Source organism: Lepisma saccharinum, chromosome 2 (assembly GCF_977018435.1).
Source record: "Lepisma saccharinum chromosome 2, izLepSacc3.1, whole genome shotgun sequence".
Taxonomy (NCBI): Eukaryota; Metazoa; Arthropoda; class Insecta; order Zygentoma; family Lepismatidae; genus Lepisma; species Lepisma saccharinum.
In genome coordinates this window covers 85,147,800-85,173,337 of record NC_139230.1, presented here as the reverse complement: position 1 = coordinate 85,173,337, position 25,538 = coordinate 85,147,800, and the positions used below count along the sequence as shown (strand labels likewise).

The 25,538-nt window shown below is 37.8% G+C and overlaps 1 protein-coding gene across 1 annotated transcript in view; it reads left to right on the top strand.

The window, feature by feature from the left end:
• The first annotated feature begins 4,935 nt into the window (after nt 1–4,935).
• The window catches only part of wls (Wnt ligand secretion mediator), a 126,075-nt gene continuing 105,472 nt past the window's right edge, over nt 4,936–25,538 (top strand). The window contains exon 1 of the mRNA XM_083117468.1: nt 4,936–5,137. Within this exon, the coding sequence (XP_082973594.1) occupies nt 5,032–5,137 (106 nt within the window). The 5' untranslated portion in view covers nt 4,936–5,031. The remainder of the gene's footprint in view (nt 5,138–25,538) is intronic.

Sequence of the window (25,538 nt, the reverse complement as noted above, 5' to 3'; positions counted from 1 at the left end):
ACCTCAATAGTTCACTCAAAACCATCCCGTCTGGCCAATCGAACTCTGCAACTGGAGAATCTAATAGGATTTGGCTTCTTTCTCATGCGGTCGTCTTTTCCCTCACATTGGTATTGCGAAACTCAGCTTTCCTCACAATCAGGTTTCCATGAAGACGTTCCATAGAAGTAGTGGTAACGTGTGTCCTGTACAATTCGGCAAACAGTCCGTGCACACGTCAAACTGGACTCGGAACACGCGTATTTGATTCCTCACAAGAAATGTACTCTTTCCACTACTTAACTTCAAAATCCGAAGTTTGCGAGTACAATCCACTTTCCGGTAATTATACGAAGTATGGAGATCTAGTCTAAAACGAGCACGTGCAATTAGGATCCAAAAAAATGCAAGTCTCGTCCAGCGAGACACCGTTCCACACTAATCGCACGTCATCCTCCTTTTTCTCGCTCGTTTTTTTGCGAGAACCTGGCTGTTACGTGGGAGTCGGTCGGATCGGAACTGATTCAGCTTACACGTTCGTGAATACAGCTCAGGGCAAAGATAGGTGGAGACACCTAGCGTCGTATGGCACAACCAACAAAGCAAGCATGACGCAAAGCGTACTACGAAAGGAGGAAATGTGAGGGCTTTCCTACGCGAAATATGACGTAATACTTCTTTAGTATAAATCGCGCAGGAAAAACGTCACACCTATTACCCGTCTTTCAAAGCTGGAGTCCTCCATATTTCCGTCTACTAGATTCCAATTGAACTTGTGATGCTGGGTTAACACTGGAAATCTAGAGGTCCAGTTCAACCCCCAAAACAGAAATGAGCACATTGTTGAATACATTAGTTACTATTAGTATTAGAAGGCTAATGTGAGGGGATTACTTTATATCATACATTTTAGTCCGATGAGAAGGTCCGGAAAAATGCACATAGATACCTCAAAAAATTTTAGATCCAATTTGTGCAATTGAAAACAATATTGATTTATTAGTGCGCAATTAATTTCCCTGGACGCCATGGCATTCTCTCTTTTACAACTTTTTTTTAGATCATTCGTGCCCAATAGCTGGCTCCCGCCGCCCCTCTGAACTTGATTAAAAAAAGAATAGCAGATAATGCGAGCGAAACAAGCAAGAAAATTTTACAAAATGAATTTTTATTTGCATAAAATTTGAAATCGAAGGGGTAATTGCTCGCATTAGCCCCTGTCCCCCCTGTAGTTGAGTCACTGTATAATGCAGACATACAGGGTGCTCGGAAATTCCCCTTACAAACTCCTAGGGCTAGTAGAGGGGACTGAGTAGACAATATTTGGAATAGGAACCCATGTCCGGAAACGTACCGTTTCCGTGCTACAACCATGACAATGTGTCGGATGTGCCTGTGTTGGTATGCAACCGGGTAGGCAGTATATGACGTCAGAAGATCACCTGATGACCTAAAGTGTAATCATTTATTACAACCATGTCAAATGAGGTGTTACGTAAGGTACGGAAGTGAATGACGTGTGACTCAGTCCATAATACAAACACATTTATTTGGTAACAATGCCAAGGGAACAAAAAAGAAACTTACTATTCATTAATCAACACCTGTGTCGACAGTGGAACGCAACAATTTGTAGACGTCATTGTCTACATTGTCATGGTTGTAGCACAGAAACGGTACGTTTCCGGACCTGGGTTCCTATTCCAAATATTGTCAACTCAGTCCCCTCTACTAGCCCTAGGAGTTTGTAAGGGGAATTTCCGAGCACCCTGTATTTAAGCAATATATGTTTACTTTGGATATTTTAGGCTCACTGCCATTGTTAGTCAACCTTAATCTGCACAGTTGCTCGACTAACCTTGTGTTAATGCGAATACCACGCACCCTTCCCCCTTCCATCCAAACCGATTCTAAAGGCATAAGAGATAATGTTTTACTTCAACCCTATCACCGCGATCACCCACAGGTAGGTAGAAAACCTATACATAATAACCAAAACTAAAAATCAATAACAAGTCAATCAAACGATAGTTTAAAGTGGGATCCGAACCACTATGTGCCTCCACCAGGTATCGAACCCGGGACTCCTTGATTGCAAGGCGAAAACTTATTCACGGCGCAATCGAGAAGGGCAGTTATAAATATCTGATACATAAAAAATATCAAATAAATTCCCTTATATGTATTAAATACTAATGTATTTTTACATGTTTAGTAATTTACTTTTATATTTAATAACATTATAAATATTAATCATATAGGCTCTTTCTTGTCAGTTGCTTGGTAGAAAATTTGAAAAGTTTCATGCACATACATAATATATATGTATAGTTTGTGTATGTCTGTGTAGACCACAATCTTCTTCCCCCCCCCAAAAAAAATCAATCTTCAATGATTTCGCGCCCTGGTAGGGTATGTAGCTGCCTGGCAAAGTCCTCATTCCGTAAATTCACGAACTGCATGAAATCAGAAAAAGACATATATTCCCCCCTCGTTTTGAGAAAACCTGTTTCACAACCCACCCCTGTCCTTTCTGTGGTGAAGGACACTCCAGTGGGACAATGAATCTCCCCCCCTATTTACTGCGAGCAGCAAAAGAAGACGGCCGCGCCATCTACTGGCCACCGATGGAAATGCAATTTCAAAGCGCAGCGAGGTTTAAATGTGGGGTAATCCTCTACTCCTTAACTCCTCTATGGTAGTATTTCCCGAGGCTCAGATCAGTGGTTGCAATTATCACTTTAACCAATGTTTATGGCGAAAGGTGCAGGAGTTGGGACTGACAAACTATTACAAAACAGATCCAGACGTGCGTCTGTGTATAAGAATGTGTTCGGCTCTGGCTTACCTTCCTGTGGCTGACGTCGATGATGGATGGCTGTGTGTGATGGAAGATGCGCCAAACCACGACATATTGAGAAAATTTTTGGATTATTTCGTTAAACAGTGGATGAACAACTCTGTTTTCGACATTTCTATGTGGAACTGCTCCCAACAGCGGCACAGGACTAACAATGCAGTCGAGGGATGGAACCATACAGTTAATGTATTGAGAGAAAATTCAAGTCCTAATGTGTACCAATTAGTGAAGACTTTAAGATTAGAAGCTGTGTACAACAACTACTTATGTGAATCTTAAAGGGAAACTTAGACGATGTCAGTACATTACATTAGATGAGAGAATACAAATAGCGTTTGCCGACTATGAAATGCATAGAGATCTTAAGCGCTTTTTGAGGAGAATGGCGTACGTTCAGAAATTAGAATGAAAATAGTAAGATGTTGGTTCAACTACAAGAAAAACGACGCATTCTACATTTCTACATTGACAAGGGATTGCAGTCTGCTCCTATAGCTACTGACAAGGGATCTAAACAATCCGTCATTGACAAAGGATAAATACATCCAGCATTTAAACACCCAGCTTCCATGATGCCAGTGTGAAGGAAAACTAATAAAGGTTTTAAAAAACACACCAGCTTCCATGATGCTGCCAGTCCTAAGCCTGGATAAAATGTGACGGGAAGCTATTTACACTTTGTGTCGCAGATGACGGTGTCGCAACTGTCATGGAATATATTTTCCATACAGTGTCGCATATGACGGCAGAAATGCCAGAGTCGCATACGACGGTGTCGCAAAAGTCGTGGATTCGAGACAAAGCGCCCATCTGGACAAAGTTTTCCTGACAAGGAGGTTGTGGACATGCAACAGCAGGAGGGATGCAGAGAGAGCGAGGCCAGGAATTCTTCAAAGGAAACACCTGTTTCGCGGAAATATGCCTCCTTGGATCTATTTCGGAACTACAGACCGTTCTTATTTGAGTGCACCGACCTGTCCCACTCCCTGGAGTATTGTTACGAGCTAGGGCATTTGTAGAAAACCTGGTGGAACAGGAAGAGCGAATTCCTAGGAGGGACAATTCACGATTGCACTTGCTTTGAAAAGACGAAACTGCCATTCCTAATCTCCAGAATCTGTCAGTCAAGTACTTCTATTCTTGTTCTTGCTGTTAGCGGAAACTTCAGCCCACGTTCATTTGACGAGTGGAAAATTATATTTTCAAATTATCTTTAGAACCAAAAATTAGCAGAAAGAGATAGTACAATATTTTATGGCGCGACGGGGGGGGGGGGAGGGGCAAAAATACCATGTTGCCCTCCTCGACGATGAGTGGGGGGCATGATGCCCTCTGCCCCCCGGTTCCGACGTCCCTGAAGTCCACTTTATGCACAGTAAGGCTAATCGGGACTGGACCTACAGTTTAAAGTGGGATCCGAACCACTATGTGCCTCCACCGCGTATCAAACCCGGGACCACTATTACTATATTTAGCCCATCTTAGCTACCCTGCCGTTGCGCTTTATTTTATTAACTCGTAGGTTCAGATGAATGTAATTTTCTGAAACTTATGACTTGTTTCATCATCTTAAAGATGTGCTAAACGTATTTTTGTTATCGATTTATATGAGAAATTCTTACCTTCATTGAAAATAACGTTTGAATAGCCATCTTGTGGCGCTTCAATGTAAAGCTTAGGGCAACCAGATGACAAACGAAATTCTTTAGGCCTCTAACGAAAAAGTTTGGCAATAAACAGCCTCATTCGCCTTTCTTCTTTTTGCGAGAAAATAAGAGGATGGCAACCATTCCCAGACCCAATGACTGAGGGGTCTCTTTTATTGCACAACACTTGAGCAACCTTGTGTTCTGACGTCAGATGAGAAATACCTGCGTTTAATAGATTTAGACTGTTAGATTTGGTTCTGTTAGCATAGATATACTGAAAGATTAATATCTATGCTAAGATGACTATACCTAACTAACCTAGATCAACAACTTAGTCATTTAGCCTAACATTAGAAAGATCTGCCCGGTGACGTCTGGATGCAATGTTGTTCAAGTGTGGTGCGATAAGGGAGATCCGTGGCTGAGACTGCCTTCATCCCGGCGGAAGGAGCCAACAAGACAAAGACAAGACAAGGCAGTAAATAAAGGAGCAAGGGAGTGTTACATCGTGTGATGTGATTTTTCTTATTAAATTTGAAAGAAATGGCTGGAGCTATATTGGAAAACCTGAGTGGTAGAAAACTAGCAATTCTTGTGAGCATATTGTTTATATGTCAGATAGTTTGTTTTCTGCTAGGTGGGCTTGTAGGTGAGTAAATAAAGAGTTTTTGCTTTTAATTTTTGCTATATCTTTCAGTGCAATTCTATTACACATTATCTAACTGCATTTAAAGAAGGAGCCTATTATTTAAAAAACCAGAAAATTACAAATATGTGATGCTGTATACTTTTCCGTATGCATGTTTGATATGTACGCTAACTTGTAAGGTGTTACGTCCTTTATCTATTATTGTGTGGTCTGAGAATTCTCAGTTGAATTGTCCTCGCGAAAAGTCATTAAATATTTTTTGTAATTTCACAGAACTGTTTGACAACTAGCAAAGACGGAAATATCTTTACTTTTATTTAAACAAAAAAATGGACGATTTTTGGAACAAAAAAAGGTCACATGTTTTTCAATATGAAGCTTCATTTTGGAAAAAGATTTAAAATTTCGAAATTGTATATCCATGTAAAGATCTGATACACAAAATGGACAACAGCGTTGATTGTATTAATGTATAGATTTATTATAAATATTAAATAGACTCGAGATGGCTCCCAAATCTGAAATCGTAAAATTCGTACTTGTTCTTATACTACATGTTAAGTATTAATTTTTAGGCCGTTTTTTTACTTTTATTTCGGAATACACAGTATAAGGAATGAAAGAATATAATTCTTGAAAAAAGAAAAATACGAGAATACAAAAAGATGGTTTCATTTTACAAATACATTCAACAGCCAAAGAAATGAGGCCAATATTCCTTTATAGTGAAAAAAAAGTGTGTGGAAATAATATTTCCCAGGAACTGAGAAGATCTCATGTTTCATTTGAAAGACTGGTAACAGTACCGAATGTTTAATGATTTTTCGCAACTTTAAAAGTAGTACTAGGAAGTAATTTAGAATACTGAAAATTATCGTGGAAGTATTACACTTGCAGCTTATGTTGCTTTGGTTCAAAAGGTTGCATTTACTTCGGTAACAGTATGGTATAGGGAAAACACATTTCTTAAAATTTACAGGAAAAAATACTTATGGAACTGAGTTGCTGTAGACTTTTGAAAGCTCGTGGAAGTGTTTTCTCCCTTCGTTCAACTTATTCGGCCGGTAAATCATGTATTTTTCGATATTAATGTCTCTCCGATGCACAAAAGCTCTTGCCTCCATTATGTTCGACTACGTGAACCAAATGCTCCGTGTGTTCAATGATGTAACCCCTAGTCAGTGTTTCCAAACTCGCCATTGTTTTGCCAGAACATGACATTTTTAACTATGTTTGCCTAACCTCACAGAACCTAACCTAACCTTGCGTACATGGTTCATGGGGCTATTTATGAATGGTTTTTGTATTTATGATTGGTTTGTGGGGCTACACTTGCATGGTTTGTGGGGTTTTCGAACACTAAAGTAGGCATTTTTCGGTGAAGAAGGTTGCAACACTGCAAACCCACTGATCATCGACAACGCTAGTCAAGATTTCTCCGCCATATTGTGTGTGAGAGGAACGAACAATAATTACTCGATATGTGGAAAATTGAAGCTATTTTCATGAGAAAATCGAAATCCCACCTTAAACAATATTTCGCAATGCATAATAGGTAAGTACGAATGTAAAAAATAACTAATTGAATGAGTGAAATGTGTTTTCCTTATACCATACTGTTACCTTTACTTCTAAGGGTTGGTTTACAAGAACCACGTGTCGCTTCTGTCTCAAAGTTCCGTTAAATAGGATATATATACACACACACATTCACGTAATTCGTATACTTCTGCATGTGTTGTGATCAGTAAAGATTTTTAATTGTCCCGAAACATTGAATGTTTTGATATTAACATTTGTTTAATATTTTATGACATCAACATTTAAATTGAGACAAACATGTAGTAGCTTGTTTTAAGTCCATTTCGTGGTCAGATGTGGTCATCAGTTCTACACATTTACTTTTAACCCTTGCTTACCTGTGCCGTACAAGTAACTTACATACCAGGGATCGGCTCACAGGCCCACACTTTTTTTTATCACTAAAATTCAAGAAACCATTTTATTATTGAATCACTGCTTTCTTTGCTGCTTGTATATGTGTAGTTATTTATTAATTATAATAATTACAAAAATTACTATCATTAATAAATATATAATAACCAATTATTGCACGATTCACTGAAACTCACAAAATCCATAACAATTTTTTATTAATGCTTTTTTCTAGAAGTGTGGTCTTTTATTAAATATAATGATTACAATAATTACCATCATTACCAACCAATTGTACACTGTCACTGGCATGAGTGTATTGAATGAGATGCATTCAATCATCCCCTATGCAAGCTAGGGTTCAAATTGTATCTGAACACTATGAAATAAGTGTCCACTGGGATTGGCCAATATCTGTCTCTTGACTGTTAGTTACATCATGCAATTTTTTTTAGCTAGTTGTAAAATATGTCACTACAAACCTGTAAACTTATAACAGTAAATATTTACTATCACCCAAACAGATTTCTTCATTTTTACAGAAGAAACTACTTATGGTAATAAGTTCCTGTAGCATTGGCTAACACCTGGAAGGTGTTTTCTGTCATGTGGGAATATATCATAGTGGAAATTCATGTTTTTTGTTGGAAATTAATTCTCTGACACACAATAGCCTTTGACGAGTACACCTTCCTAGATCATCGCACGTTGTGCTTGTGTTTAGTCGATGTTCATTGGGTATGCAGTGTTTCCAACCAAAAATACAAACATAGTTAAAATCCGTTGAACCATTCACGATAGCCCCAAGAAACATTACGTAAGGTTAGGTTAGGCAAACATAGTTAAATGAATTTGAAAAGCCTCCATCTTCAATGGGAATACACTCTTGTCACTAAAGGTTAATATACCAGATGTTGTTAGTGTAGCTAATTTTTAATTCATAATTTATTACTGCATACCTAGCATATATTTTGTAAATATAACTGTTAAAGTGCTATTATTTCAAAATTAAGAGCCAATTATAGTGCGCGTCAAATCTCCTGCATATGGCGATAGCCAATAGCAGCGCACTGCGGCAGTGCCATGTCGAAATCTCACACGGAAAAGAGACAGCGTGGTTGAGCGAAACGCTTTGTCACGGAGAGCACGGAACATTAGATAATATAACATATAATAAACTTAATGGGAGAAAAAAACATACCTGATTATGCCAGAGGGACTGCCAGGAGCTCCTCGTCACTCCAACAACTGCCGTCGTTGTCCTCGTCATCACTGACCGCACTACTTTCGCCCTCTGTGTCACTGTCCTTCAAATTTATTATAATTGGGTCCAAAATTTCATCCCGACATATCTCCTTTACAAAATCGTTTTCCTGTAATTGTTGTGCGTGTTTAACACAAGCGGCCCATTGTTCTTGTGTTACATTGTCAAGTTCTTCGTTAACAAGTCTTTCAACATCCACAATTTTGAATGTACTGTTTCTATTGGCAACCTGACACTTTACTTGAGCCCACACAAGCTCAATTGCATTATACTGACAATGGTATGGCGGCAGTCGTATAATCTGATGCCCCCTTTCATTAGCAAGTTGATCGAGCTCATATATTTTGTCCTGATTTTTAAACGGCAGAACACGTTGTAATAATTCTGCTTTAGTTTCTGTTTGTGAAAAATTTATTCCGCGTTGCTGTAACCATTGTTGAATGTCAGTTTTGCGAGTAGAGGTGTTCGGAATTTTGTTAACTATTACGGAATGATAACTTGCATTATCCATAATAATTATGCTTCCTTCTTCCAAGTAAGTAATGAACCTGTTCAGAAACGAGTCTTTAAATGTATAAGCTGTCATTTCATTGTGATAATCTGATGTCAATTTTGATCAAAATACCCACTTACTCTCTGGTAAGAATCCCGTTTTCGCTGTACCTACATGACACACGATAAGACGGCTACCTTTCCCTACGGGTACCTTTAACCCACCATTTCTTGAGGTATCTTGCCAAATACTTTTTAATGTGTGGTTTTGATTTACCCAAGTCTCATCAAGGTAAAAGATTGGTCTCGAATCACCACACACTCGAATTTCGTGCATTGTACGAAGGAATTTTACCCTTGACGTAACAATGTCACTTCTCTCCATCAGAAATTTACGACAGTCGTTGGTTTTCCTGTACTTGAAGCCTAATTGTTTCAATATTCTCAAGGTGGAAGTTGTAGAGCCTTTGTAAGATATTTTGTCCCGTAAAGAGTACGTTATCTTTTTGGCAGTAGGAAATTCGCCACGATTGTAAAATTCAAAAACAGTTCTATGAACTACGTCTTTTTCAAAGTCATCTAAGTTTGTCGTTCTTTTCGGTACGTTAATGTGCTTTCTAGGTGATTGAAACATTGGAGCAGGCCCCGATCCACATTGTTTTGCCCCCGAACATATCCGAGAAACGGTAGCTTGATTGACACCACACGCTTGAGCTGTTAGAGCCTGGCACTTCTTAAAGTCAATTTTACTTCTCTCTTCTTCACTCGAACATTTTTTAAAAAAATTGTACACCTAAAAAATCACCTGTCGTGCCTGGCTTCGTACAACACTGTACTTTTTCTCTCTTCTCTCGCTACCACTACCACTTGGTTTACTCAATGACATGCTGCAAACACCCACTAAACACACGGAAAAACTATCAGTGGCGGTATCCTCTTCGTCAACTTCCTCTACCATCACCGGGAACGAATGTACCCTGTTCCCCTCGCTAATCGGAAAGTTTCGGAATGCAGCAGGAACGAAGGGAGAGCAAAAACGATACAATGCAAATACGTTTATAATAACATTGCTTCTACAGAAGGAACGGTATAAGCTACAATCACGCTTGTTTTTCGTACATACTCGCAAATTCATTATCTTTCAATATTTTGAACTATTGACACTTGAAATAATCTATTTATATCCGAGCGCCAGGTACACGATTCAGTAGCGAGGTGAAACAGGTTCTGAACTAGGCAACACCGCACGTCTGTGATTCGCTGGTGCTGTTCAGCCTTTCAAGGCCATATGCAGGAGATTTGATGCGCACTCTAGTTGATTGAAGCATCATTTTCATGTTCAGCAACCCATTCTCCTCACTATAACAATCAATCATTGGAAATTTGTTGACCATTGTATTCGGTCTTTGTTCTGTTTTAATATTTGTTGAATGTACACATTGTTCACTTCTCATCACACATTTACCTTTGGTTGTAAGCAATCATCTTTTATGTACATAGCTGTCATGCCTGTTCAAATATATTTGTTCAGAATCTGACCCACACAGTGAATGTGCACGTGTGTGTATATAGATACTCGTATCTTGTATAGCATAGATAAGTAACACACTTTGTGAAATGCAAACAATGTTTTTTATCTTGTGTAGGTGGGAAAACAAAAACTCTTTCATGATGTTAGTTGACAGTGTATGATAGCGTCAGTTTGTAGAGGGAACAACGGTCTCTTCCTAGTTAGAAGTTATGCATTAAAAATATCTATATTGTTGCATGACAATGTTTTTACGAGGTTACTTATCCGACTCGCCACGTGCCGTATTTCAGATGAGCTTGCAAGCTACCGTGCCACTACTTCCCTGTTAACGATCAGGAAGACCGACCCGGTAGTTGCAAGCTGGATTCTGTCTAGCCAGAGGAATTTTGTTATTGTTGCCACTTTGATTGGGTCAGTGTGCTCGAGATAACTTGGATTTTACTTTAGGCTTTTGGTGCTTGTTCGCCTTCTCATGACAATATATGTATATATACTACTCACAAAAATTTTGTAATATTGTTACATCAGACAATAGATGATAGACACGGTCTTGGAATGCATCATCATTTGGTATCTGTCTGGAGAAAGTTCTCGTCTTTTCGCCGACATATGCCACCGTGCCTATCACCTATTGCCTGACATAATAATATTCCAATTTTTATATATATATATATATATATGAGGTTTGGCTAGAAAAAAACCGGATTGATGTTGCTATTGGCAAACAACGAATGTGCGAAGGTTGAGCAATGCAATTCCAATATTCCAATTTTTATATATATATATATATATATGAGGTTTGGCTAGAAAAAAACCGGATTGATGTTGGTATTGGCAAACAACGAATGTGCGAAGGTTGAGCAATGCATGATTCTATACTACCATACCCTGTCTACAGAATGACTAATTGCCCTGGGTGCAGGCTTCTCAGTTTTGCTGTGTCACTTGGACAAAGCGGAACGTGCGTCTGTGCTCCGTCGGAAAAATGCTGAGTATTAAAATGGAACAGCGTGTCAATATGAAGTTCCTTTACAAACTGGGGAAATCAGCAACAGAAGCGTACGACATGTTAAAATCTGTGTACGGGGATGAGTGTTTATCACGCACGCAAGTGTTTGAGTGGTTTAAATGGTTTAAAGAAGGACAGGAAATGATCCAAGACAACCCACGTTCATTACGACCATGCACGTCGAAAACGGAAACAAACATTCAAAAAGTGAGTGATGTGATTCGAAAAAATCGTCAATTGACCATTAGAACAGTTGCTGAAATCACAGGAATAGACAAAGAAAGTGTTCGACAAATTTAACACGAGAATTTGAACATGAGTAAAGTGTGTTCAAAACTCGTGCCAAGAAACCTGACATTGGAACAGAAGGAAGCTCGAGTGAACATTTGTACGGACACTTTGAAGAACATTGAAACAGACCCTACATTCTTAGAGAGAGTGGTAACCTGTGATGAATCGTGGTTTTTCACGTATGACCCTGCCACAAAGCGCCAATCAATGCATTGGAAGACCCCGAGTTCGCCACGTCACAAGAAAGCTCGCATGAGCAAGTCCAAATTCAAAGCCATGATGATGTCTTTTTCGACATTCGAGGCATGTTGTACGTTCATTGGGTACCCGAGGGTCAAACTGTAAACCAACATCATTACATTAATGTGCTGAAAACCCTTCGTGAGCGAGTAAGAAGACGACGACCTGATTTGTGGCAACGGAAGTCATGGATTCTGCACCAAGACAATGCTCCTGTCCATATGGCCCTGTCAGTGAAGACATTTTTGGCTAAATATGGCATCCCAGTGTTAGAACATCCACCGTATTCACCGGACCTTGCTCCCTGTGACTTCTTTTTATTCCCCAGAGTGAAGTCCACCCTAAAAGGAACCAGATTTGAGACAGTAGAAGCTGTGCAAAGAAAAGCGAAGGATGTAATGAACATGATCTCCGAAAATGACTGGCAACACTGCTTCCAGCAATGGAAAATTCGTATGGAACAGTGTACAGATCGTGCAGGGGAGTACTTTGAAGGAGATAAAGTTCCTGTTGTACAAAAAACCGAATAAAAGATTTCATAGCATCAGTCCGGTTTTTTTCTAGCCAAACCTCATATATATATATATATATAAATATATAAACCTATTTATAGCAGTTTACAGGGCTCGAAAAATCCTGGTCGCCATGGCGACTAAAAGTTTCAGCCTGGCGACTCTGATCTTTTGCTGTAACATGTATGAAATTTTGATGATTCTAAGTTCAAATTGCAGTACAGCGTAAGTTAGCAGATTTTTATTTTAAATCAACGTTGTGAACATTTCAGTGTGTCAGTAATAATTTCTTACTCTTTTTTCCCCCAACCCAACACCCCATTTCAATTTTTCTCGAATGATTTAGCGATGTTTTGAATACCGTGATGCTCAGCTTCCTATACATAGTGTTTCAAAAGTTGCACAACCCAAATTTTAAAATCTATATCATGAAAACCATAAGAGATTTTTACATTATAAAGTCTCATCAATTGAGATGTTTCAATGCTTAAAATTATCAGTTTTCTCCATACAGCAGCCGGACCCTGTGGCCGAGTGGTTAGCACATCGCGCTGCGAAGCCAAGGGTCCCGGGTTCAAATCCCGCTCGTACTTGGTTGTTTGTGAATGTCTATTCATCAATTTCATCACTCATCCCCATCTTCACAAATTAGCCAAGAGGCACAAAACGCGAAGTAAAATAAACTAAATCAATCAATCAATCAATCTCCATACAGCAAATTTAGATAAATTAATAACTGGCGGAAGGTAGCATTAAAGTTTTTTCAGAAATGCACTTTTGAATGAGAAAAATATGTAAGAAATTATCGAAGGGTCATATTAAGTGTTTGATGACTGATGCCATGTCAATATGTCATTTGCGACTAATATTTATCATGTGCAATATTTGATGGATTTTGTTTTTGGCGATTTTATGGTTGATTGATTGATTGATTTAGTTTATTTTACTTTGCGTTTTGTGCCTCTTGGCTAACTTGTGAAGATTGGGATGAGTGATGAAATTGATGAATGGACATTCACAAACAACCAAGCCCGAGCGGGATTCGAACCCGGGACCCTTGGTGTTGCAGTTCTATCGCTCTGAGAACAAAAAAGTGCCATTTTTTTAAAGTTTTGCAAATGATCGCTCTAATTGAAATTTCATAAATAAAAAAAACACGTGGTCAGGTCATGATGAAATTTTGATACTGTGCAGGCAGAAAGGTTTTAACCACAATTCTTAATTTTCAGATTTTAAAAATTGGTAAAAAGAAAACATTTTTCTCAATTTGTGAAATAACATTTTCTTAGGATTTGGTGTCCTACTAATACGACCTTCTTTTTTTTTTTTTTTAAACCCTTTGCATCTGGGGCCTCCTCGATGGTGCAGTGGTAGCGTCATTGCCTTGTAACCAAGGGGTCCTGGGTTCGATACCCGGTGGAAGCACAAGTGGTTCAGAGATCCCACTTTAAACTGTAGGTTCAGTCCTGATTAGCCTTACTGTGCATAAGGTGGACTTAAAACAGCAACTCAAGCGATTTTATGGGTTGAGTGAAAAAGTGTCATTTTTGGGACATATATGGCAGTGCTATCAGGTTGAAATATTGTCAACAGACACACACCACATGTGCCTAAGTATTGGCTATACATTTACGTGAAAAATCATAAAAAAGATTTTGTGCCGAAATTGGACTCTGAGAGAATCCTAGTCTGCCTCTGGTTACACTGAATTCTCTTCGCTCACTTTCAACGCTACTATACCTGTTCTTTTAATTGATTCAGCATGGCGGATTCTTTGGAGCAGCACGTGTGCAGTGCTGAAGAGTATTTTACTACTCATTCTTACACTCATGTGCAAGAGGTTTTCCAAGAAAAATCCCCTGCTTCTGCTGTACCTCACAAAGCAACTGTTTTACGACTAGTCAAACACCAACAAATGATCCCACAAATTGTTAAGAGTTGGTATTATTATTGAAGATTATGCACACACAGGAGATGTACTACGTAGAGATTTTCAGCGAAAAATGCAGGCTCAACCTGGACTCAAACCTGGATCTCTGGCATACCGTACAATTTCTCTAACCACTTAGCTACTGAGCCGGCCTGGCCTTGCCTCATTTCTCGCTGTCACTGTTTTACCTGTGTAGAATCGTCTCTGCCACTGCTACCGCAATGGGATCTGTTGCCTTTGAAACACAGTAGACTTCGACATTGCCTCGTTCCTCCCAGTGTAGAGATGTTAATGCATTTTTCGCTGAAAATTTCTACGTTGTACATTTCCTGTGTGTGCCTGATCTTCAATAATTAACATCTCTACACTGGGAGGAACCAGGCAACATCCAAGTCTACTGTATTTCAAAGGCAACAGATCCCGTTGTGGTAGCACGGGCAGAGAAGATTCCATGCAGTGACAGCGAAAAATCAGGTGAGGCCAGACCGGCTCAGTAGCTCAGTGGTTAGAGCAATGGCACGGTATATCAGAGACCTGTGTTTGAGTCCTGGTCAAACCTGCATTTTTCGCTGAAAATTTCTACGTTGGTATAGGGTAATCATGCCAGTGAATGAACAGCCCCCAGTGAATGAACGTGGCACATATTTCTGTAAATAATAAGGTATTACAAACCCTTCAATCAAAACGAACAACATATGTCCTTTCGGTAGCCTATCGGAAGTGAGATTATCCCTGATTGGCTGTTCTCGTCAAATGATCTCAGAAGAAGAACATGGCCTACTGATCTGATGTGTTGTAAGATTGCTTTTCCCAGCAGAAAATAACAAGGTAAGTTTTATGCTTCACTACTTTAGATTTACTGTATTCCTAATATATATATAGTTAGTATTACCCTTTATAACACCGTATTTTATAATACAAATGTGAGGTCTTGGTTTATTATTGTAAAAATTGTTTCTCAAGCAATGTGAACAAGGTCAGGGGGGGGGTTTGTTCTCTGGAATGAAAAATGCACACTACCCAATGAATGAACACCTGTTCATTAACTGGTTTTTTTATGTAGTTTGTTATTGCCGAGCAAAACCAGAATTTTGTTTCTCTGTAGCTCTCTTTACATGATCTAATCCAACTGAATCATCAAAAAAAGCTTTCTAGCCAGTAATGGAACAAGGGTATTCATTCACTGGTGTTCATTCATATTCACTAAAAACCAAAATCTAGTTAATAAACAGTGTTACCAGAGAGGTCACAAACTGAGATTTTAAATAACTTTGTTACAAATTTAGGAGATGCAAACAAAATTTAGTTATTGAAGTAATTCTAAGCTACTTGTGTCTCCAGTAAATAGTCCTAATTAGTTAAAGAAGTTACCAAGCTGAACATTAAGAAGCAGTTTAGCTCAAGATAGGCGTAGTGTTTTTTTTACAGGTGTAATCGTATTTATTAATAAAAATACCCATGATTGCAAGGTCAAAGATATATTCACTCCAAATATCAGATACACCTATGCACACCAATGTCACAATGAAATGGATGAAGTTAGAAGTTTTGAATTTAGTAAGCTTTGCATAGATTCACACACAAAATCAAATTGTTTCACAAGTACCAATACATTTAAGGTGCTGGTTATCTAGTCTAATATGAGAAAATGGCTAATATTTTTAATGCACACCCAAATATCCTATTAGAAGTGATACTATGAATCAAGCTTTCCTGGTTTTTCCATCTGTTTACTTTCTTCTTTCTTTCTCTCTCTCTCTCTCTCTCTCTCTCTCTCTCTCTCTCTCTTACTGTGGGAGTAGTAGTAGTTCACTAACTCTTGCTTTTGTTCTCAGATGGCTGACTATGAAGAGGACAATCAGCTTGCAGCTGGTAGGGCCACTACAAAGAAGAAGTACAAGCGGTTCTGCTACTCCCCTGATCAACTGCAGCAGGCTCTTGAACAAGTGAGGTCTCGCACACTTTCTCTGAACAAGGCAGCTGCATAGTTCCATATTCCCAAAGCCACTTTATCAAATAAGCTGACAGGTAAAACCATAGAAGGAAGACGCATGGGTCCACCACCAGTACTACAACCTGAAGAAGAATCTATGCTTGAATCGTGGATTATTGGTAAGGCAAAAGTTGGTATTCCTATGCACCCTGAAGATGTTCAAGATGCAGTTAAAAAAGTAATGGATGAAACAGGGAGGAAGAATCCTTTTAAAGAAAATAGACCTGGGGAAAAATGGGTGAAACTTTTTCTGAAACGCCATCCTAACATTGCTAAAAGACATGCTGAAATCATTTCCAAAGGCAAAGCATCTTTAACTGAGAAGTCTGTTCGTGAATGGTTCCAAGACTTGAAGAACTACATGGAAGAAGAAAACTGTCCTGATATTTTGTTGGATGGTGACAGGATCTTTAATGCTGATGAGACAGGTGTCCAAACCTGTCCTAAGACTGGTAAAGTTTTAGGTCCAAAAAACTACAAAGACTTTTATTCAGTAGCACCTGGAAATGAGAAAGAAAGTATTACTGTCTTAGTAAATGTCTCGGCAAGTGGCAAAGTTGTTCCCCCTATGATTATCTTTCCATATGAGAGAATTCCACGTGATGTAGCTCAGAGTGTGCCAAAAGAATATTTTACAGGGAAAAGTGAGAGTGGGTGGATGGTGGCAGCAACTTTCTATGAGTACATTGCAAACTGCTTCTACCCATGGCTTGTTGCAAGCAATGTGACATTTCCAGTTCTTCTCTTAGTAGATGGTCACAAATCCCACATTAACTTGGAACTAAGTCACTTTTGTTCTGAACAGAGAATTCTTCTTTTCAGTTTCCTTCCAAATGCCACCCATGTATTACAACCATGCAATGTGGGCATATTCCGATCATTGAAATCAGCCTGGCGTAAATGTGTAAGCGGGTGGAAACAAAAAGAGAACAAGACAATTACAAAAGTGACCTTTTCTCCACTTTTCAAGGAAGCTTTTGATTCTTCAGGCATCAGTCAAGAAATGATACAGAAAGCATTTGCTAAAAGTGGACTATTTCCATATGATCCAAATGCTGTGGACTATAATAAGTGCATTCAAAATCGACACCGAGAGATTGCCCAGTCAACTGCTACTGTCCACAGTAATGGTTATTCTGCAGTGTTTCTGAATATTTTGGAAAGTGAACTCCCAGAAGAAGTACTGCAGTCATTTGCAGTGAGATCATCAGAAGAGAACATGGCTACAGAGCATGATCTACTTTACAAAATTTGGCACAAGTACAAGGAAAAAGTCTCAGAAGAGTCCAATGAGGTAAATGGAGTAGGGAAACAGAGTGGAAGGATACAACAAGAACACTCTTGCTCTGAAAATGGCATCTTAAACATACCAGATGAAGACCCAAAGGTGGTTGTTCAGCCTGTTCTGCAATTATCCCAAGAAATCACCAGAGATGGCTCTGAAGAACACCCAAAGACCCCAGATGATGTCTGGAAGGAACACCTTCACTGGCCAAAACAAGATAAAAGTGCTGATAAGAAAAGGAAGAGAGGAGCAAGAAAGTTGCCTTTTGCAATTACTTCTACCAAGTGGCAAGAGTATCATGAAATTATACACAAGCAGAAGCAAGAAAAAGAAGAAAGACATAAAAAGAAGGAAGTAAAAGAAGCCGTGCAATCAGCCAGTAGCTCCACCACAGACAAGAAAAGCAAAACAGGTTCTAAAAGAAAGCAAATGATGGAAGATTCGGAAACATCATCAGATGAGAGTGAGTTTTCTGTTCATGATACTGATGACAGCATTGGAATCGAAAATTTGTGTCCGTCAGATGACTCTCAGAACTCTTCCACGGTGGCAAGCATTGTTATTAATTCCTATGTGATTGTCAATTACGAAGGAGAGTACTTTCCTGGTATTGTTAAAAACAAGAGGAGAAAACAGTTTGAAGTAAGTACAATGCAAATAAGTGGCCCAAACCACTGGGAATGGCCTGCAGAAGAAGACAAGATATGGTACCATTCTGAGGACATTTTGTGCAGAATTGACCCTCCTAGAATGATATCAGCAACAGCAAGTCGTTCATCTGGAACATATGTTGTACAAGAAATTACGAAGTTCCGAGATGGAAAATAAAAACTTTTCAGAATTTTTCCTAAAAGAAAAACTTGTACCTGTTTGTAACTTTTGCTGATAAAATGTGTATTATGTAACAGTATTCTTCAGCTTGATACAAGTCATTATTTCTGTATTTATACATATATATGTGTGTGTGTGTACATTTTAATGTTAGTTGGTCAGTTTTGTTCATCTTCATATTGATATAGCCTAACTTAAAGTTTTATGGAACAGCAGCACTTTATTGTTTTTAGCATGAACGCAGTTTTAAAAATGTGATAAATATATACAATTGCATACTGAGTATCTTGTTTACCATTCATATCAAGTTGGCCTTTAATTTGTTGCAGTGTTTGCAAATTATCTTAATCTGTTCAGTTACTGGGTCATCATGTGTTTATTAACTGGGATGTCGTGTTCATTTACTTGTCTTTTTTATACTCTACTATGTTTTTGTACATAAACAATTTCCAGCAGATCCATGGGAAGAAAGTCTCTATTATTCAAAATAAAGGTGATATTTGGAATGTCAGAAACAAATTTCAATAAAATTTCTACCATTCCCATTACAGTTATAGACATTTTTTTCCTTCAGTGTTCTTAATTGTCCATTCACTGGCATGTTTACCCTATAATGTTGAAAATCAATTCTCAGATGTTTTCAGCAAATTAACAATATTTTTTTAAAATAATGTAATTGCTTCTATTTGGATACATGCTAACGTAAATTTATTAACCCAGTGATAGCGTACATGATTAGTTTAGTGCAGAAAACCTGGTGTAAATATCTCTTACGGTTTTCATGATATACATTTTCAAAGTTTGGCTTGTGCAACTTTTGAAACACACTGTAGTATGCACAATTGCTAGTAGGTAGTTTCCTGGCGCCTGATTTTCAGAGCTGGCGCCTAGCTTTGAAGAAAATTTTTCGAGCACTGGCAGTTTATGAAGAAGTCACTAATTGTTATTCTTCTAATAGACAAAATTAAATCATGTACATGAACAAAATTAACTGCTATATATTCACAATTTACAAATGCTATGGAAAACTCATACATAAGGCTGTTCACATTATACCTATGCCAAGCTAACTTCCTGCAGCTATTCACAGCACAGAACATTTATGTGGACAAAATCTTGTTTCCATGGTGGTCACTTTGGGAAAGAGGTATTCCAAGTTTGCTGCTTGTTGCACACACAGGTGGGCAACAGTGGCCCTAATAAGTTGTTTGACTGCAAGCCTGGTAAAAATATGTCACAGACAATTAACTAACAATTAGGGACATTTCCTTTAAAAAATGACAAATTGAGGTCAAAATCTGAGAAAAAAATATCACTAGAAATTTTACCATTAAAATTATGAAATTATGCATAATTCACCAAATTGATGCATAAGGTCTCTTCAGATCAAAACAATTTGCGTTAATTGAAAAATTGAGAAATCTTGTGTGGCTGAACATACTGAAAACTTTGTTACAAAAAATAAGGAAAAAAACAATTGTACAAGTTACATAGCTTTCCTGGCGATGTGATTTGAACAAGAGTTTTCAGGTTACCAGCCAGGTTAAGTCGATGTTGGCTTCCAACGTTTTGCGCACATACATTGCTCTCATCATCAGGGTAACTGGTCTCCATTTCCATATTCCCTGATGATGAGAGCAATGTATGTGTTCAAAATGTTGAAAGCCAACGACGACTTAACCTGGCTGGTAACCCAAGAACACTTGTTCGAAAAAATAAGGACTTGCTTTTTTACACTTCATTGGCTGGGATATAAGGTGTTTCAGGGAAACAGGTTCTTTTTTACTCCTGTTTCCAAAGTCATCTCAAAATGAAACTTGCACCGAGTGGAGACTGTATTTAACTGTTTAACTTAACTTTATTCCCCCTCAAATTGAATGTACATTTTTTAGATATGCAAGATCAAAGGTAACATCATGTGACCTTGAAATTAAAATTTCGGTATTTTGCCAAACATTTTTTATGAAAACTATGCTCCCTTACCTTCAAACAAGTCCAAGATGAAAGTTATACCATAATGAAAAGAAAAGTTATGAATTGTTTTTCTTGACTTTGTAAGAATAAATTTTACATTTTTGTATAATGTTGGCAACCCTGTTGTATGAATACTGTGTATCACTTAAGGCTGAAATTTTACACCTGTAAGTTACTACATGTCCTCTACCATCCTCCCAAATTTTATGAAAATCTAAAATTGTCAGGTTGAAAAGATAATTTTTTTGTGACGATTTGGCATGGAATGACCCATATGCATGTACATAAAATTTGTTTTAAAGAAGATTTAATAGAAGCAGTGCAAATCCCACTGATTTTATTTCATAGCCTTTCAGAACATACATTAAGCTTCAATGTGAAAAAATAAATGGAATGGTAACTTCTCTGCTTTGTAGTGATAATACAAATTTAGTAATTTGAGATGTTGACAAAAAAAATCAACATTATGTACAATGCAAGAATTTTTTTCTAGGCGACAACTTTCTAAATGAATGATATTTGACTGTGAGATATAACTTTTTATGTTATGCACTGCAGGCTACCACCATGACCTTGGCAATGACCAATGTGTGCAAAATTCTGAAAATTTAGCCTCCTGTTTCTCAGTAACAATGAGGTTTACAGAAGAGAAATTTTGCTTATTATTATTAACAAATACACCAAGTTTAATTGAAATGTGAATCGATAGGTATCATGGCCTGGGTGATTTTACATGGATCAGTCAATGATAGTGCTGTGATAATTTTTACTTAGTTATTTCTAATGATCTTTAGGGGATGCACTATTGACTCACCCTCTATATAAAGGAACATTCATACCTTTGGTAAAAATTTCAAATCATTTTATCCTTACATACATATGGTTGCCATACAACACTGTCAGCTTTGACAAATGTTTATAGGATGCTACAAGCTTTTGAGAAATTACATTTTCTATCCTGTATGTATCTACCCATATGGTACAGACTTATGGTTGCTACTTGCAGTTATATTTCCTGCATACTTGTAATATAATTACTGCATAACTAATTTTTAAAAAGTCTAACTTATACACAAATTCCAACATAAATTAAATTTATTATGCTGTTGGAAGAATCTGCCACACAGTTATCTCCTGGGCTGTATGTAATGCAGCCACTATGAGAGTTGGAGAGTTGAGGAAGTAATTCATAACAGAGTTCAATTTGATGCATGATTTGATGTTGACTCCTCACCATGTAAACTTCCCCCGTTGGCACCCTTGTTTGGAACTGTGATTTACATGTAAATAATGCTCCTTCTGTGGTAGAGAGAGGTTATTTTCGTAATGTTCCTGCTGTTCTGCATTTGCAGCTTGGAAGGGGTTAAAAGTCCCAAAGCTTCGAATCAACAACTGAGATGTTGACATTAAGAAGCCAAAATGAAATTGTAGTGCACATACATCAAACACAATATATATGTATAAGAGAGCTGCTGGAAAAGTTTCTGCAATCAATATGATAAAAGACATGTGAAATTCTGGGAATGGCTTTATTGGTTTTCAAAGTATTCACCCTTAAGATCAATACACTTTTGCATACTCTCAAAACAATTTTGAAAGCATTTTTTCCACTCGGAAGCTGATTCCTTAGAAACTGCTGTTCGGAATGTGTCAACAGCTGCTTCAGGCGACACAATCACTCACCATACATCTTATTTTTCATGTGTGGGAACAAAAATAAGTCATTAGGTGATAAATCAGGTGAGGATGGACAATGAGTCATTAAATCGACATTTTTACTGGACAAAAAAACAACAGTTTGTGTGCTGAGTGGGAACTGGCGTTGTCGTGGTGAAGAATAATGTGACGATTTGGGTTTGTTTTACGCAATTCATTGATGACCTCTGGCAAACAAATTTTTGTATACCACTCAGCATTTACAGTCCTTCGATCTTCTAAAGATATTGTTGGCACATGTCCGGTATAACCAAAGAAACAAGCAATCAGCACTCCTCGAACGAACAACTTTTGTTGCTTTCGGCTCACTTTGAAACACCCAAACAGTGTATTGCTGTTTAGTTTTGGGTTCATATAAATAGATCCAAGTTTCGTCCCCTGTAACGATGTAGTACACCAAATTTGACTTGCCTCGGTTGAATTTTTTGATCATTTCTTTACACCAAATTACATGAGCCTGTTTTTGATCTTCAGTCAAGTTGTGTGGGATCCAATGGCTTGAAAGTTTCCATACATCCAGATGACCATGCAAAATCATATGTATTGCTTTCATATCAATGCTCAAGGATGCCTGAATCTCACGGTATGTCACATGCCGATCCCTCTCAATCATTTCATGCACAGCATCAACATTACTGGCAATAACAGACGTGGATAGACGACCTTCATGAAATTCATCACTGAGAAATGTGCAACCATGCTGGGATTCGGAAAACCAATTGTACACAGTCCTGTTGGATGGTGCTTCATCCCCAAAAGCCAAATGAAGTCGCTCGATGCATTATTTCGGTGTTAAACTACATTTGAAATCATAAAAAATCATTGCCCGAAAGTGTTCATGAGAAATTTCTATTTCCCACACGAAACTGCTTCTTCAAACTGCTGTGAAAAATAAACAAATAGGCTTAAACAAACAATCAAGGATAATTTAAACATAAAAAAGGTCTATTCTTCCGATTTTTATAATAGCAGAACACTAGCGCCACTGTTGGTGGTGGTTTGCAGAAACGTTTCCAGCAACCCCCGTATTTGTAAGTTTTACTATTTTTATTAATAAATTGGCATTTACAAGGACTTGAAAGTAAGCAGGAAGTTTGTTTCAAATCAGCTTTATACATCGATAGGATAATCACTACTGAAAATATGATCTGGACCATTATTATGTTGTTTTTGTTTTCATCCTGAGTGGGAGGAAACTTTGTTCGAGGTTGATTGATCTAATTAACATAATTCTTTTTTAGCATAACTTTAACCATGGCAGGGTGATGAAGGACTACAAGGGTTAAGTTAGTGGATGGAAACACATGTTCATTAAAGAAGTCATTGAAGATACCATTTTACACATCATTTGCTTGAAGTGACTGAGGGAAAACACATGCAGGGCATCACCATACTACACTGACAAACTTCTAATATTAGGTAGAATACATCAAGATTATCAACTTTTCTAAGTAACATTTTGCTCATTGGCAAATGTTTATCCTCTATATGTGTCAGATTCACTGTTGGGACTGACATTATTGTATTATCTGAAAATATTCTAGGGTGACAGTATCCATGGAAACATTATCAAGCTTGCAGACATGCTGGAAGGTTTCAACCACTTCCTCATAAATCTTGCATGTGTCACTATTCCTACATGTGTAGTATTTCCTATTTTATGTTTTTGCATTAAAGAAGGATTTAGTAGAGTATGTCCAGAGGTATTTGCATTCCAGAAGGCTGCTCTTGCATTACTTAGTTACACACACTAAAGCAGTTGTCATTTGGGAACTGAAAATTGAGTACTGTCATTGGCAGTTGTGTGAAAGATTGTCCGTGTTGTATGGTGACATCTTTTTATATAAATAATATATATATATATATATATATATATATATATGAATATGTAAAAGTTATGGTGGTCCAGTCAGTAGGGCATCTGACTGCCACAATGGAGATCCTGGGGTGGGTTACTTTTTCAAATAATATTCCTGCATGGAGCAGTTGTAGGGTTCACTCAGCCTCTAATAAATGGGGCTCTATCTCCACAAACCCTGCATATCCCTTCATAGTATGTTGCAATGACTTTTATATGAATATATAACATGTATATGCATATTGTTGACAGGTCGGTACCATTAACCCTCCATACCCCTGTGAGAAGGTGATAATTTCTGCATCATTTATGAAGATTGTTCCATACAAACAAATTCTGTTGTTTTTGACTCACGGAGATGTATTATAGTGGAGTGATAAATTTTTTTGTGGACTATTTATGATGTCATTTTAATCGGTGCCATCTTCCTGTGGTATGAACTAAATCTGTGGCATTATATGTTATGCATTACTTGTAGTGTTATAGTAGTTTTAAAAGTTATGGTTTGCCGGAAGAATGGAAAATGGATGTGAACTGAATTTGACATGTTACAGTGATTGTGTTTTGTAACTTGGAGCCGTATTGGGAATATCAGAGTTTGAAGATTGGCAATCCTGGTGTTATGTCAGGGAGCATGAGATTTACGGCAGATGATGTTTCAGTTCATGTCACACGGTACTTGGTTTTTGTTTCGAAGGTTGTCGTGTGTCTTTAGTGTGAAAGATACCCTGTGCATGGTTAGTGTTTGTAGGGTGTGTGAGAAAAGTCATGAAAAAGTTTATACTTTAAGTGTGAAAGTCTGTAGGTAGGCAGTTAATGTGCTTCGATTATGCTCGACTTAAATCCTCAAACTGGGCTGGTGACCGACCATACACCCTCAAAAATTTCAACCTTTTTCTTTCCAATCAGCACATTTGGATGTTTTAACATGCCTGAAAGTGATTTTAAAATGCATCTTGCATTCCTACATCACTGGGAATGCTTTCATTTTTCGGCTAAATGCCTAAGTTGTTAGGCTTGTTACGTTTAGTTGTCTCAGCAAAAATAATAAATTTACAGTGCATTTATGCTAAGAGAACCAAACCCATCAGGCCTAACGCAACAACGTAGACATTTATTCCTTGTGCATGATGTCATAAATCATACCACACAAAATTGCTAATTATTCGCTTATCACGCGCACACAAAACAAAATGAAAAATTCACACGAATGACAATTTTCCCAACCCACTAAAAATTTTCAAGTTTCTCACGTGTGTATGTACGGAGGGTCACAATCACCCCTCAATCTTCATTCATGCTATACTGAATGGGGCGAATATAAATTATGAACTCTCATCACTCCAATCTCCACCACCATATACACACACACAGACATTTCAACTGCTGTGCTCCACAATTTTATAATTCAGGATTGAGGGAAAGAAGGCAACTAATTAATGAAAACTTGTGCACCATTCCATAAAGATGTTAATTGTGATCAGCAATATTAGGTACATGTATTATCTTGTTTTACTAGAACTATATATAGGTGTTATGA